Genomic DNA, 14,838 nt, shown 5'->3' with positions numbered 1-14,838 from the left:
TTATAAGAACTTTCAAAGTCTTAAATAAAAATAAATTTCCTCATAAAGTACATTCAAATTCTACAAGGAAAACAAATTTCTAAACAGTCCCTCGAAGATAAAATATATTCAGGGTTGAGAAAGTGTAGAAATAAACATGTACTAGAGTAATAGACTTAAAACCACTTTCAGTTAAAAGGGCATTCACACAGATATCCAAAGATAAGTTCATGTCACTTAAGGCCTGGCCATCTGTGTATGACCACCTTATCAGTCAACAGAGATGTCTTCTCTTGTCTGTCACAGGGCCTTTAATTAATACTTATCGACCTCTTTTCTTACAAAGTGAACCAGATATTTAATCACAATCATAACTGAGTAACATAACATCAACTTTGAGGGGAAATATGAATTCAGACATTTCATAAAATAAAAACTGGATAACCTAAAATTTACAAAATCTTAAGCATCATTAACTTTAATTTATGGGAGTAAAAGTTATTTTTTCCAAAATTCTAATCCATAATATGAAACTTAAGTATATGAAGAAAACAAGCACTGTAAGTCGCTGCGATGTCTAAAAGCAACACTACCCAGACATTCTCAAATAGTCATTTCAACCCTGTTTTAAAGGTGTCTGAAAAATATATACACAATAAATGCTTCAGTCTTCCCAAATCACGCATGAAGCCGCTATTAGTCCACAATAATTACCATAACACCTTCTGGGGATAATATTTAAAGAAAAATGACCAAGAATGAATGCAAAAAGAATTGTCTATTACCATATACAAGCTGGGTTATCTGTGATCGCAGAATTTTAACAAATCAATGTTTTCAAGTAATCTAAACTGTAGTCTTCTAAAACAACAAGAACCCAGGGCACCTGGGTGGCTCAGTCATTTGAGCGTCCGGCTTCAGCTGAGGTCATGATCTCACGGTTCATGAGTTTGGGCCCTGCATCAGGCTCTGTGCTGACAGCTCAGAGCCTGGAGCCTGCTTTAGATTCTGTGTCTCCCTCTCCCGTCCCGTCTCCTGCTTGCGCGCTCTCTCTCTCAAAATAAATAAACATTAAAAAAATAATAAAAATTTAAAAAATAAAATAATAAGAACCCTACCATAAAATTCAAAACTATTACTGGGATTGTTAAAAAAAAAAAAAAGAGAGAGAGAGAGAGAGAGAGAAAGGGGGAGAAGGAGAATGAGTGACAGATAAGCCACCTATCTAAAAATTCATCCTTTCAATAAGAAAATTCTCATCAACTGAGAATGTATGATTACATAACTTAGGTGATGAGCACATACATTTTAGATTACAATGTCTTTCCAAAGAGGATATATATACATACATAGAGGATATGTACATATATATCTATACACACGCAAATATATATGTAAACATAAGTTACCACCTAATAATTTCTTTAAGTGCTTTAATGTCTCATGAAAGTATGAAGCGTATTTATGAGCTAAATTTTAATAGGATAATGATTCTCACCATGGTCCAAAGTCAACAGCTTTTTTTTTGAACAAATTACTATCTTTCACAATAGCTTAACAAACATGACCTAACTATTTTTGCTAAAACCCAGTCTTAACATACTAACCTTAGTACATGCCTATGACAGGGAAGCCAAACAAAAACTAAGTTACACTTTGGTGTTCCTGTGTTTTCTTTCCAAACGAGAGCTACTTAGAACATGAGCTCTCTATGCTTAACGGATATTGTACCATTCTTTCCAGTTGAATGGACTGGTAATGCTGCTTTTTAACAAAGAGTCCGAATCAATCTGGGCTACGTTTGAGATTTTGTAAATTTCTTCCTTTTTATATTATACATCCTGGTGAAGGCTGAGCCCATGATGAAGAGAGTGGATGTAAGTCAGAGCTCACAAGTTCTGCTAGGCTTCCAGGCAGTATAAATAATCCTCATGGGAAAAATAGGTTTGTGGATTCCATTCACATTTTCAGAGCTCCAAAAATACTTGCAACTAGTCTAAATCCACAGGGATAATATGGTAGTCTAACTACATCTTAAAAATTGAAATTATGGATTTTTGCCTCATCCAGAAACAGAAACAGTAAGGAGGATAAACAGGTGAATTCCTCACAGTCTATAATCACTCGTGCTAATCAACATTCTGAAGACTTTTCATATGAGAATGTAGAGAGGCCCCTCACATCTCCCCCTCACCTCAGAGTAATGGTACATGCAAAATAAACTCATTAGTTCTAACACCAGAGATCACATGACAAACATCACTATGAAAGCCAATCCACCTTTTAATATCTACTTCACATCAAAGATCGGCATCTCTGCCCTTCTTTAACAGCATTCTAGATTACAAGAAACACAATTATGCCAGCCACGAGTAGCATTACATTTTCGTAACTGGTCCTCAGCACTGACATTAGCAAATCAAGTTATAAAACGGAAACTTTAGGATATCACATATAACAAAACAGATAAATGTATAAATTAGATAAAAAGAACATGTCATATCAGAATAAAGCACAGACTGAAAGGGAGTTGTTAGAAAGTTGAGAGAGAATACCTTCATTTACTAAGAAACAGGTATGTAAAGCAGGAGTAGAAGCAGGGTCAGAGCCAGAGTGATCAGCATCAGACCGAGCGGAAATGACAGGAGCAGGAACTTGCAGAGAAAACAGAAGAAATAAAGAGGAGAGAATTGAGGTACAGCGGCTTCTGAAAAAAAGCTCAGTATTAGTGAAGAATGAAAAACAAAATTAGCAAAACATAGTAAATGGAGAACTGAAAAATGATGTTTTAATCAGAAGGGCATGATCGTCAAGGATTACAGCAGGGAAATGATACATCTGGACAGTAACCACATTGTAGTTCAAATTCTATTTAATATTCAAATTTATCAATGTATCAGCTAATATAAAAAACAGTTCTAAAACAACTAAGACTACAATGAAAAAATGACAGACATTAAGGATTAGCAAAAATATAATCCAATTTTTAAAATGTACCACATACTGAAAAGTTTTTGCTGGTCTTCATATTGTCGACTACATTTTTCTAATAATTTATTTCCTAACTTTACGTGTAAGTTATTTTCTTAACATCTGAAACCAACATCCACTGAGATCATTTCAATTTTCCACACTCATTTTATAAAAATACAATTTAAAACACACCAACTTGTATAGAATATATGTTCTTTTGTGAGAAGAACCCTAACATAGCTTCATTCTTTGAAGTTTAAAAAATATTTTTTATGATACAAATGCTTTATATTATAAATTACTGAGTGTTCTAATCCTTATATAATACATGCAACAACCCACACCCCACACTCCCAAAAAGTAATGTTACCAGGAAAATGTTTCAGCTTAAATTATCATATGAAAAGGCAAAAAGACCGTATGGCACACACATTCTACAACTGGAGGTCAATGTTAAGATTTAGAGGTCACCATTTGACACTTCCTTCCTATGGAGAAATTACCATATGTCATGCACAAGCATCTTCAAATTAATCCCTCTCCTTTCTTCTGTCATTGAACAGCAATAGATTGGGGCTCCTGAACAGATTAAGCATTGTCCACTGAATGATATGTTTGTTTTTCATGCAGTGAAGTTCCTTTGTAGCTACAGGACAGCTGCATGAAAACAACTTTTCATAATTTCCACACAAATGCGTCATAATGTCAATCAGGCACGCGTGAGGTGGTAAACAGCACAACTAAGAGAAGCACATGAACAGTAATAAAAAGCAGGAAATCCAATTCCATAAACCCTAAGAAGCACATCTTGCACATATGAAAGTTTCATTTGGGAAATTATATATATTTTTTTATTATCACAGGCCTGTTTTTTGTTCCTTATGAAATTAAAATGACTTTATAATGTTATGTTTATGAAAAACACAGAGCTTTTAATGGCATATTTCATAAGATCTTCAAGAATTCTATTGTAATCTTATAAAGAAATCTCAAATATTTTTTTTTTCAACGTTTATTTATTTTTGGGACAGAGAGAGACAGAGCATGAACAGGGGAGGGGCAGAGAGAGAGGGAGACACAGAATCGGAAACAGGCTCCAGGCTCTGAGCCATCAGCCCAGAGCCTGACGCGGGGCTCGAACTCAAGAAATCTCAATATTTCTATGTTCCACTTAATAAATTTTTCATTTTTAAAATCATTTTTAATTATGAATTCAGTTATTATGGCCTAGAAAATATTCACTTCCTTATGCAAAAAAGTTGGCAAGCCTGGTTGGCGAAGAGAAAATTGTCAGGCTTTAGCTTTCATGCTACCAAAACTGTTGACAAAGTTCCTCTGGTGATTTTCAACAAGTGGGACTTTTTTCCTTTTTAAGAGAAATTATAGAAAAGGAGAAATTATCATCATCCCTCAAAAGGCTGTGGTGACTGTATCTGATTTTTCTCTTAAGTGAGAGGACACCAGAATTAGAACGTGAGGAAATTCAATACAAATGAATAAAAGTGCAGGACAGAGTGATCATTACCCTGGCCAGGACAAATAAGTAGTGGGATAAAAGCACATCTTCTCTAAGTCACAGCATAAAGGAAAGCAGAAATGCTACTGAGGAAACTGCTAGAATAAGTAATAATAGGTCTTAATAGAATAATGTTCAATATATGTAAGTTTATTTTTATAATACATGTAAGTTTGTTTTTAAAAATCTCTGCATCACCAAAAAATATTTCATTCAGCCTACTTCATAACTAAAACTGCAGAATCTAGAACTACTTTTATAATTAATTGAGAATACTCAAATTCTACCTGAGCTTTCAAAACTGTTCACACACAGAAAAAAAATCAGCAACAGAAATTTAAAAAGTACTACTTCTAAAATAAAAAGCTCAAGATTTAATGACAAATAAAAACCTGAAGAGGTCATATGTAGCACTGAGTATTAAAAATGTATACCATAAAGCATAAATGAGCATTTGGTTTCTTAAAAAAAGCGGCAATGATAATGATCAACTGGCTTTCTCTTATTAAGGATTTAGTAAAACTTAAGGGCAAAGTCTCAACGCAACTTCCAGTGATGATAGAAGTGGCATAAGTTCTATTATTTTACCTAGGAAATTTCCTTAATTTCGCAGCTAAGAGCCTCTCTGACTACTTACTATCACATGAACAGATAGGCAAAGATAAATGAACCCATGGGGTTAACACACACGTGCACACATGCGCTCTCGCTTCCCATTAGATAGCATATATACATGTACAATACCCAGGGTTTTCTGTTTTTGAATAAGCCTATTTCAGTCTTCATATGAAATCGGACTCTGAATTCCAGTGTTCCCTACTGCCATTGTGACATGAAGAATGTATCAAGGACAGAAAGTGAACTTACTTTAGGTAGCAAGTTATTGGTCTAAACCTCAGTAGCCTCCTGGCACAAGAACACAAACAGCACTTTCAATACATTTTTTAGGCAGAAAAAAAAATCTAGAAGATAAAGATTTCTGTAAAACCAAACGCAATGCTTAAAGAAGTTTTTCCAAAGCTTAACACTAACAAATAATTAACACTATTTAATAATGAATCACTTTATCTAAAGAGCTGTGTGATAATCATGAAGCGTGGAGAGGGGTGGATAGAGGAGAAGGAAGCATTCCACACTAAGTCTTCCATCCAAGAGAGATCTTAGAGTAACATCTGCCCTTTTATAAACTTCCTTTATGTCTACACTTCTATGTCTCAGGGAGTTGAGCATTCTCATCATCTTTTAAATCAACATGAAGCATTAGGATAAATTGTTGATCAAGCAGTCTACAGAAAAAAGGGTTTCCTTAAAACACCATGGAGAAAGAGCACAAAAAGTCTAACGGCAATAAGGAAGTACAAAGGTCCAGGAAATAGAGAGGATAAGCACCTACCGTAAAGCAGAACGAATTAACAGCCCAAGATGCTGTTCTGACAGACATACATCAAGGCAAAATAACAAGTGCTGATAATGTTTGAAAAACAGTAACTCTACTTAACCTATAGATCACCACTGGATTATATCAGACTTGGAATAAGTTCAGATGCAATGACTTGGCCTATAACTCCAGCCAGTGTTCAAAAAATAAAACTTAAAAAAATATTTAAAAATCCCACTTCTGTAAAAGGTCTCCTTCATTACTAATATCCAAAATACATAAATGAGCTAAGACCCAAAACAATGGGGGCTGGGGGGGAGAGTCTGAAGTTTACTGCAGTGAAAGTAAGGCTATTAAATTTTTCTATTTCATTTAATTAACAATAAGCCCCTACTATGTGCCAGATATTGGGCTAAGCATACAAAGAACTCATAAAGATTAGCCAAAGTTACTCGGTTACTGAGAGTCTGGCAGGAAAAGCAAATAACTAATTAAAATATTATCATAAATTACACTTGTCTGAATCTCCTCCATTACATAGAAGCTCCTTGAAGGCAGAGATTTGTTATGTCAGCCTTGTAGATTCAGCACCTAGTTACTGACATACTGACACTAGAAACATAGAGAGAAGGTATCTATAGATCCATTCAAGTATGTATTGAGTACCTTCTGTGTACCAGTCACTGTTCAAAGCACTTGTGCCAAATTAGCGAACAGAAAGAATAAAAGTCTGTCCTTTGAGCTTCCAAAGACCAAAGTGACATGCCAATTTTTATTAAAAGGCATATAAATTCAAACACAAAATTTTAAGGAGTCTTCAGGTCCATCCAATAACCTGATATATGTACTCCATATATGTTTCTTGCTACAGACCCTGGAAAAAGATGGTGAGAAATTATTGGTTAATTTACATAAATGCTTCCTGAAATAATTTAACAATGACTACTTCCTACTTCAAGTTTAGACAACCTAAATTAAATACATTTCTGAAAAATAAAACAGCAGATATCGTTACACAACCTTAGAACTTTAAATTGCTTAGATTTGCTTCCACACCTACCACTGAGTAAAGACACAACTACCAGCACAGACACAGTGTCACAATCAAGATAAGCACTAGAGACACAGACCAAAGACTTATGCCATGAGATTACTGAATTGATCAAGAGAAGTACAGTATATCAGAATGTAGAGAAGCCTAAAGCGATGGGCAGATTTAGGGCTGTATAACCATGAACAAAAAGTTAGTTTGACATCTCTGATCCCTTTCTCAAGTGAGATGTTTTATAAAGCGCACAATTGAGTATCTAATAAATAAAAACTGTCTCTATCAAAAAGTACATGACTGGTCAGTAAATGTTAATTATTGGCAAAGACTGAATTAACAAGCCCACTGCTAGACAAAATAAACCTCCTGTGAAGAAATTATTTTCCAATGAAATACCCGGATAATGTGTATGAGAAATTATGTTAGCCGAACTCTCCAGATCATCTTTATTCTCAGACCCAAATGTCTATGAAAGGTCCAATCCCCAGATAAAGTCTTTACTCTGTATAGATTATTTTGCAGCTGAACAAGTATTAGCCGACATGTAAGTGACAGTTTATCGAAAAGGAGCATATTCATGTTTGCAATCCAGCTTGAAAAATGGATTGTGAGTCAATGTGCACTGCAGTGGGAGTCAGGAAAAGAAAACATAAGGAGAGGAAAATGTTTAAAAGAAAACCAAGGTAAGAGAAGTCAGAGCAGAAAGACGAAATATAATACCCTAACTGTTGAACTGTAGTCCAAGAACTCAGAGCTTTTGTCCATTCTCTGACCACTTCTTATCCTAAACTGGTTGTTTTATGTTCATGAGTTATCTACTAGAGATAGAGATAGAGGTAGAGGTAGAGGTAGAGGTAGAGGTAGAGGTAGAGGTAGAGGTAGAGGTAGAGGTAGAGGTAGAGATATAGATATATAGATATAGATACACACACACACACATACACACTACTTAAGAGAGTATACATCAGAATAATCTTTCTAATGTCCTAAATAGAGATATTTGGAGAAAAAAGTGCTCAACAATTTTTTTGTTAAAGAGATAATTACTCCATATTTTCAATATTCAAATAGAAAGTGGGTTTCCTGATGCCATCCTAAAATATTTTACCGTAACTCTCACTACACGTTGCTAACCTTTATTTACTTTAAAAGATAAGCGTCTGTGCTATTCCAAATGGAAACTCCTAAGTCTACCTTAAATTAATGCTTTAGAAAAAGACAATTCTCTTCACTACTCTCAAAACATGATGCTTTATGAGAAGCAACATTAAAGCTTTCCTACTGTAACATTCTCAGAACTAACCAAGTGAGTAAACTGAATACTGTAATGGTGGTGAAGTACACAATGTATCATGACAATGTCACAAATTACGCTGGACCCCTTGTATCTGCTGCTATGGTTACAGAGGGAGAAAACTGTCATCCAAGAAGAAACATCAACTATAAAGAATGATAATGAAGATGGTAATGATGAGGACAAGAAATAAAATCTCTAACAGGCACTGGTCTTAAATGAAGCTCTAAACTAATTAAATGAAGGAGTGTGGCCTGCCACTGATTTGTACTGTATAATCTGGAGGATATTTTCAGTGGATTTAGAACAAAAATACGTGTTATTGTAGAAAAAGCACAGATCTAGAGTTAAAAGGTGCTATTGTATCCTAATCATACCTCCATAACTAACCATACTTTAAATCAGTCTTTTAGCTTTGTGAACCCGTTTCCATTTCTCCCTGAAGTAATGGCTATAAAAATATTACAACACTATGTAACATAAAGAATATTTACCTTGGGGTGCCTGGGTGGCTCAGTTGGATAAGCGTACAACCTCAGCTCAGGTCATGATCTTGCAGTTCGTGGGTTCGAGCCCCACATCAGGCTTTGTGCTGACAGCTCAGAGCCTAGAGCCTGCCTTAGATTCTGTGTTTCCCTCTCTCTCTGCCCCTCCCCTGCACATGCTCATGCCCATGCTCTGTCTCTCTCTCAAAAATAAATAAACATTAAAAAAATAAAAGAATATTTACTTTATGAAGTAATAATATATTTAGAACATTTTGGAGGCACCCTGGGTGGTTCAGTCAGTGAAGCATCTGACTCTTGATTTCAGCTCAGGTCATGATCTCATGGTTCATGGGTTCAAGCTCCACATGGGGCTCTGTACTGACAGCGCACAGTCTACTTGGGATCCTCTCCCTCCCTCTCTCTGACCCTCCCATGTGCTCGCTCTCTCTCTCTCTCATCCTCTCTCTCTCAAAATAAATAAATAAACTTAAAAAAAAATGTTTAAAGTAAAGGGAGAGGACCTTCCACTTCTGGCCAAGATGGAGTAACATGAAATAGACTTATACTCCCATCTAAAATAACCCCCACCCAAAGAATACATAAAAAAGAAAACAATAGTTTCAAGCCACTGGACATCAAATGATGATGGACTAAAAGTGAGGAGTTGGGAGACAAACAGCTCTATGAGTACCCCCATTTATTGCCTTGTTGGGAGTTTCTAGACCAACATATAGGAAAGAGGATTTAGGAAGAGCCCAACAGTTTCCCTGAGCTAAGGAGACAGAGCTGAGAGTCTCAGGAAACCAGAGCAGCCAGAATCCACAGGAAGAGAAGAGAACTTCAAAGTTCAAGGTTCTTCAGACGCCCCCCTCAAATATTCAGCAGAGCACAATCAGTTCATGTGTGTGAGGAAACTACTAAAGTATATGTGTCTTGCTCCCACTAGCCAGACTGGAAAATTCAGAATTCATGGGGTACCAGATACTCAGGAAGGTCTGGCCTGAGTAATGGGAAATTAGCCTTAGACAGAACATGACTCCACACCCACCTAACAAATCATAAAAGCAAGACCACAAAAAGATCAAACTGCTTCCAAGTAACTTAACTGCACCCAGAATGTAGCTTAAAATTTTTTTATAACAATATAAAAATATTCAGTACCCAACAAGGTGAAATTCAAATATCTGCCACTTAACAAAGATTACAAGGTACACAAAGAAGCAGGAAAGTACAGTCCATAATGAGGAGAGGAAAAGTCAATTAAAAACAACCCCAAACTGACAGAGATGTCAAAATTATCAAATAAGAGTATTAAAACAATTATAACTGTAATTCATATATTGAAAAAAGTTACACAGAAACAATGAGAATATAAAAAAAAGACCCAATTCAAAATTGTGAACATGAAAATCATAATATCTGAGATGAAAAATACACTGATTGGGCTTAATAGCAGTTTGGATATTGCTAGAAAATATGAATGAACTTGAAGACATTGCAACAGAAACTACCTAATCAAAACACAGAGAGGAAAAAAATCCAAAAATAAAGCATCAATGAGCTATGAAACAATTTCAAGTGGCCTAATGTACATATAATTTGAGTCCAATAAAGAGAGAAGAGAGGAGAGAAAAGAAAGATTATTTGGAGAAATAATGGTGAGAAATGTTTTAATTTAATAAAAACTACAAAAATAAGCTTAATAAACCGCAACCACAAGAAACATAAAACTACACCAAGAAGCCTCATAAGCAAATGGCTCAAAACCAAATAAAGAGAAAATCTTTACAACAAGTAGTAAAAAAAACTTTTTAAATGTTAGTTATATACAGAGATAGATACAAATGGCATCAGATTTCTTGTCAAAAACAATGCAAATGAGAAGACAATAAAGTATCATTTCTAAAGTACTGAAAGATACAAATGGTCAACATAGAATTCTATACCAAAAATATCTTCCAAAGTCAAAAGCAAATAAAGACGTTTTCAGACATAAAGCTGAAAGAACAGCAGACCTTTACTACAAGAAATGTTAAAGCAAGTAATTTAGACAGAAAAAAAAAAATTATACCAGATAAAAATCCAGATCTATACAAAGGAATGAAGAGCAGCAAAAATGGTAATTACGTAGGTAAATATATATGGTTTTTGTCTATTTAAATCTCCATAAAGTACAACTATTAAATAATAGTGGTATTTAAGGTTTATAATATACAAAAACGTAAATTACAAGACAAAAATCGCACAAAGGCCAGGAAATAAAAAATGCAAGTAAAACATTTTACAATTTTTATATTTAATGTTAAATGGTAGGGGCACCCGAGTGGCTCGGTCAGTTAAGCATCCAACTTTGGCTCAGGTCATGATCTTTGACTGTTCAGAGTTTGAGCCCCGTGTCAGGCTCCATGCTGACAGCTCAGAGCCTGGAGCCTGTTTCAGATTGTCTCCCTCCTTCCCTCTCTCTCTCTGCCCCTCCCCGACTCACTCTCTCTCAAAAATAAACACTAAAAAATTTTTTTAAATGTTAAATGGTAATAATACCACTTAAAGGTACACTGTGATAAGTTAAAGATCTATGTAAACTAGAAACTCTAAAATTGCCACTAAAATAACAAAAATTTAGCTTATAGGCCAATAAAGGAGATAAAGTGATATAATAAAAAAAAAAGATTCCATTAATCTGAAAAACAGCAGAAAAAGGAAAAGAAGGAACAAAGAACCAATGAGACAAGGAGAAAAAAGAGCAGAAAGATGGACTCAAACCTAGCCATGTCAACAAACACATTAAATGTAAGCGGTTTAAACACTACAGTTAAAAAGCAGACCATGTTGTCTATAAAGAAACACACTTTAAATGTAAAGATGCAAAATGGGTGAAAAGTAAAAGGATGGAAAAATATACACCATGCTAATAATAGTAACCAAAAAATGCTAAAATGGCTACACTATTATAAACAAAGTAGATTTTCAAAGCAAAAGATATTATCAAGGATAAAGAGATCATTTCATGAGACAAGTAAAAACAAAAAAAGTCAGTAAGAAATAACAATTCTAAAGGTTTATGTGCCTAATAAGAGAGATTCATAAAACATGAAGCAAAAACTAATATACAGATGCAAGGAGGAATAAAAAAAATCCACAATCACTGCCAGACTACTCAGGAAAAGAAAGAAAATTCATAAATTATAAATAACAGAAATGGGAGAGGGGATATCTTTTCAAATCCTACATATAGGATATTAAAAGAAAAATAAGAGAATATTAAACTTTTTGCCAATAACTTTGACACAAACTACCAAAGTTCACTCAAGATGAAATAATAATTAAAAAAGAAAAACATCTAAATAACCCTAATCTATTAAAACATCTAAATTTGCAGTTAAGACCCTTCCCATAGAGAAAACTCCAGGTCCACATACTTTCACTAGTGCATTAGATCAAACAACTAAGAAATAATATCATTCCTACACAAACCCTTCCAGAAAACACACACACACAAAAGGATAACATGCTAACTCCACCATTATACTGTTACAAAATTGAACAAAGAACATTAACAGAAATGAAAATTGTAGACCAAAATCCCTCATAAATGTAACAAACTCTTAATAAATTTTAGCAAATTATATCCAACAATCCAGAAGAAGAATAATTCATCATGACCAAGTGTGGTCTACCCTAGGATCACAAGGTTGTTTTAAAATTCAAAAGTTCATGTACTTTGTCTTAAGAAAGTAAAGGAGAAAACCCATTTGTTAATTTCAAAAGATGCAGAAAAACCATGTGACCAAGTCTAACATCATAAAAAATTTCTCAACAAACTAGGAAGAGAAGGTAACTTCCTTAACATCCTCCTCATCTAAGAAGAACGTGCAGCTAACATCATACTTAATAAAGACTGAATGCTTTAACCCATGGTTGGGAACAGGCAAAGATGTCTACTCTAACTTCTTCAATTCAACATCATGCTCTAACTCCTTATCTGCGCAATAAGGGAAGAAAAATAAAATTCACTGTCTCAAAAGAAGTAAAATTGTCTTTATTCACAGATGACATTATTTTGGGCATATACTCTGAAGAAAGAAGGGATAAAAATTGGTAAGTAACCACCCATGTTAGAAAGTTAAAAGAAAAAAAAAAAAGCCTATTAAATCCAAAGAATGTAGAAGAGCTGACTTCAGTGAAGTTGGAAAAAATATGCACTAGAAAGGATACACAAAGACACAGTGGATTCATTAAAATAACTAATAAGGTTCATAAGCCCCTGATGAGACTGATCAAAAAAAAAGAAAGAAGATACAAATGATTAACATAAGAAATAAAAATGGTGACGTCACTACAGATATTAAAGAAATTTAAAAGATAATATATTTTCCTAGGACAGCAAATTTAAAAGAACTGGAAAAATCACTGAATATGAATTAATGAAACAGACACAAGAAGAAACAGAAAATTTGAAGTGTCGCATGACAATGAGAGAAATGAAACCCAGAATTTAAAAACTTCCCACCAAAAAAACCTCTAGATCTAAATCCAACCAATTCTGCTGCACATTTATGGAAGAGATAATGCCAATCTTATTCAAATTCTACCTGAAAATAGAAAAGGAGGAAAGATCCCTTAATCAACTTTTTGAAACTTGAGTAATGTAATACTTTATAAGGGCATCAGAAGAAAGGACAAGTTTCTTCTGGGAAAAAAATTATATATATATATATACGTATATATATACATACATATATATATATATATATATATATATATATACATACACTGCAACTATATAAGACAATAATGCATCACAACAGATTAAATAGAAAAATTATATATTCATCTCAAGATAGAAAAAGCATGATAAAACCCAACATACACTGAAGATAAACACTTAGCAAAGGAATAATGGAGAGTTAATTTCTTAGACATTACCAGTAAGAAGCATATGGGAAATATCAGAATTATGAAAGCTTAGAAATTTTCCCTTTGGGAAAACACTGGGAATAGAAAAAGTATCCCATATGACTGTCCATAAAGTCCAACTAATCTACAAATAAAGAATTACAAATAATAGTTGCATTTAGCATGACTGCTTGATACAAGGTCAATATATAAAAATCATCTGCATTTCTGTGCCAGAGACAAAGAAAACAAAATATCCAATACCAGTTACAAGAATATTTTTAAAATCCATATCTAGGAATAAATCTAAAGTATGTAAGACCTCTACACAGAAAACTCTAAGAGTTAACATAGCTGTATCAGACCTAAAAAAAATAGGAATAGGGCTGAGTTGAGTATGTTAAATATACTGAATGAATGAATCCCACAAAGATACTAATTCTCCCCAAACTCATCTACAAATTCAATAAAATGGCAGTTGAAATCATAAGAGGTTTTTGTAACAATTAACAAACTAGCTTTAAACTGACAACTGAGAAATTCAAAGAAACAAGCATAGCCATAACATGATTTAAGAATAAGGTGGAAAGACTTGATCTACTGAATACCAAGTTTTATTACAAAGCTACAGTAATTAAGGCACAAGGATACACAAGCAAATCAATGGGCACAAACAGTCCCAGGAACAAATCATATCAAAGAATATTTAATGGGGGTGCCTGGGTGGCTCAGTCAGTTAAGCGCTCAGGTCATGATCTCATGGTTTGTGAGGTTTGTGAGTTCAAACCCTGCGTTGAGCTCTGTGCTGTCAGTGCCTGCCTGGGATTCTCTAAGAACATTTTATTTATGCCAAAGATGGCACTGCAAAGCAGTGGGGAATGAATCGTCTCTTTAATAAATCATGCTGGACTAATATGGTATTCTATGGAAGAAAAAAACGAAACAGGACCCCTGTTTCCCTTTATACCCAGAACTGAATTCTAGGCAGATTGGAGATCTAAATAAAAAGGGGAAAACAAAAAATCTCCTAAGACAGAATGGCCTCGTGATATCAGGGTAACTTCTTAAACAGGACACAAAAATATTAATCATAAATGAAAAAAAAATGTTATATTAGATTCCACTGAAATGGAGAGTACTGAATTTCAAAGATAGGCATGAAAGGCAAATAAATATTTACAATACATATAACAGAGGGCTCATATTAAGGACAGTCACAGATCAACCCTTACAAGTCATGTTTTTAAAGACAACCTAATAGATACA

The 14,838-nt window shown here is 34.2% G+C and overlaps 1 protein-coding gene across 6 annotated transcripts in view; it reads right to left on the bottom strand.

Moving 5' to 3' along the window:
- WDR7 (WD repeat domain 7) overlaps positions 1 to 14,838 on the bottom strand; it is a 352,494-nt gene that overhangs the window by 234,000 nt on the left and 103,656 nt on the right. For 5 of the 6 annotated variants that reach the window (XM_053205738.1, XM_053205737.1, XM_053205734.1 and 2 more), the window contains one exon: positions 2,535 to 2,633. The exons of the other annotated variant lie outside the window; for it this stretch is intronic. In XM_053205738.1, coding sequence (XP_053061713.1) covers positions 2,535 to 2,633 — 99 coding nt within the window. The remainder of the gene's footprint in view (positions 1 to 2,534; positions 2,634 to 14,838) is intronic. 6 annotated transcript variants of the gene reach the window in all.

This window comes from Acinonyx jubatus, chromosome D3 (assembly GCF_027475565.1).
Source record: "Acinonyx jubatus isolate Ajub_Pintada_27869175 chromosome D3, VMU_Ajub_asm_v1.0, whole genome shotgun sequence".
NCBI lineage: Eukaryota > Metazoa > Chordata > Mammalia > Carnivora > Felidae > Acinonyx > Acinonyx jubatus.
Note: the sequence above shows the minus strand (reverse complement) of the source record. Positions and strands in the feature narration are given on the sequence as shown.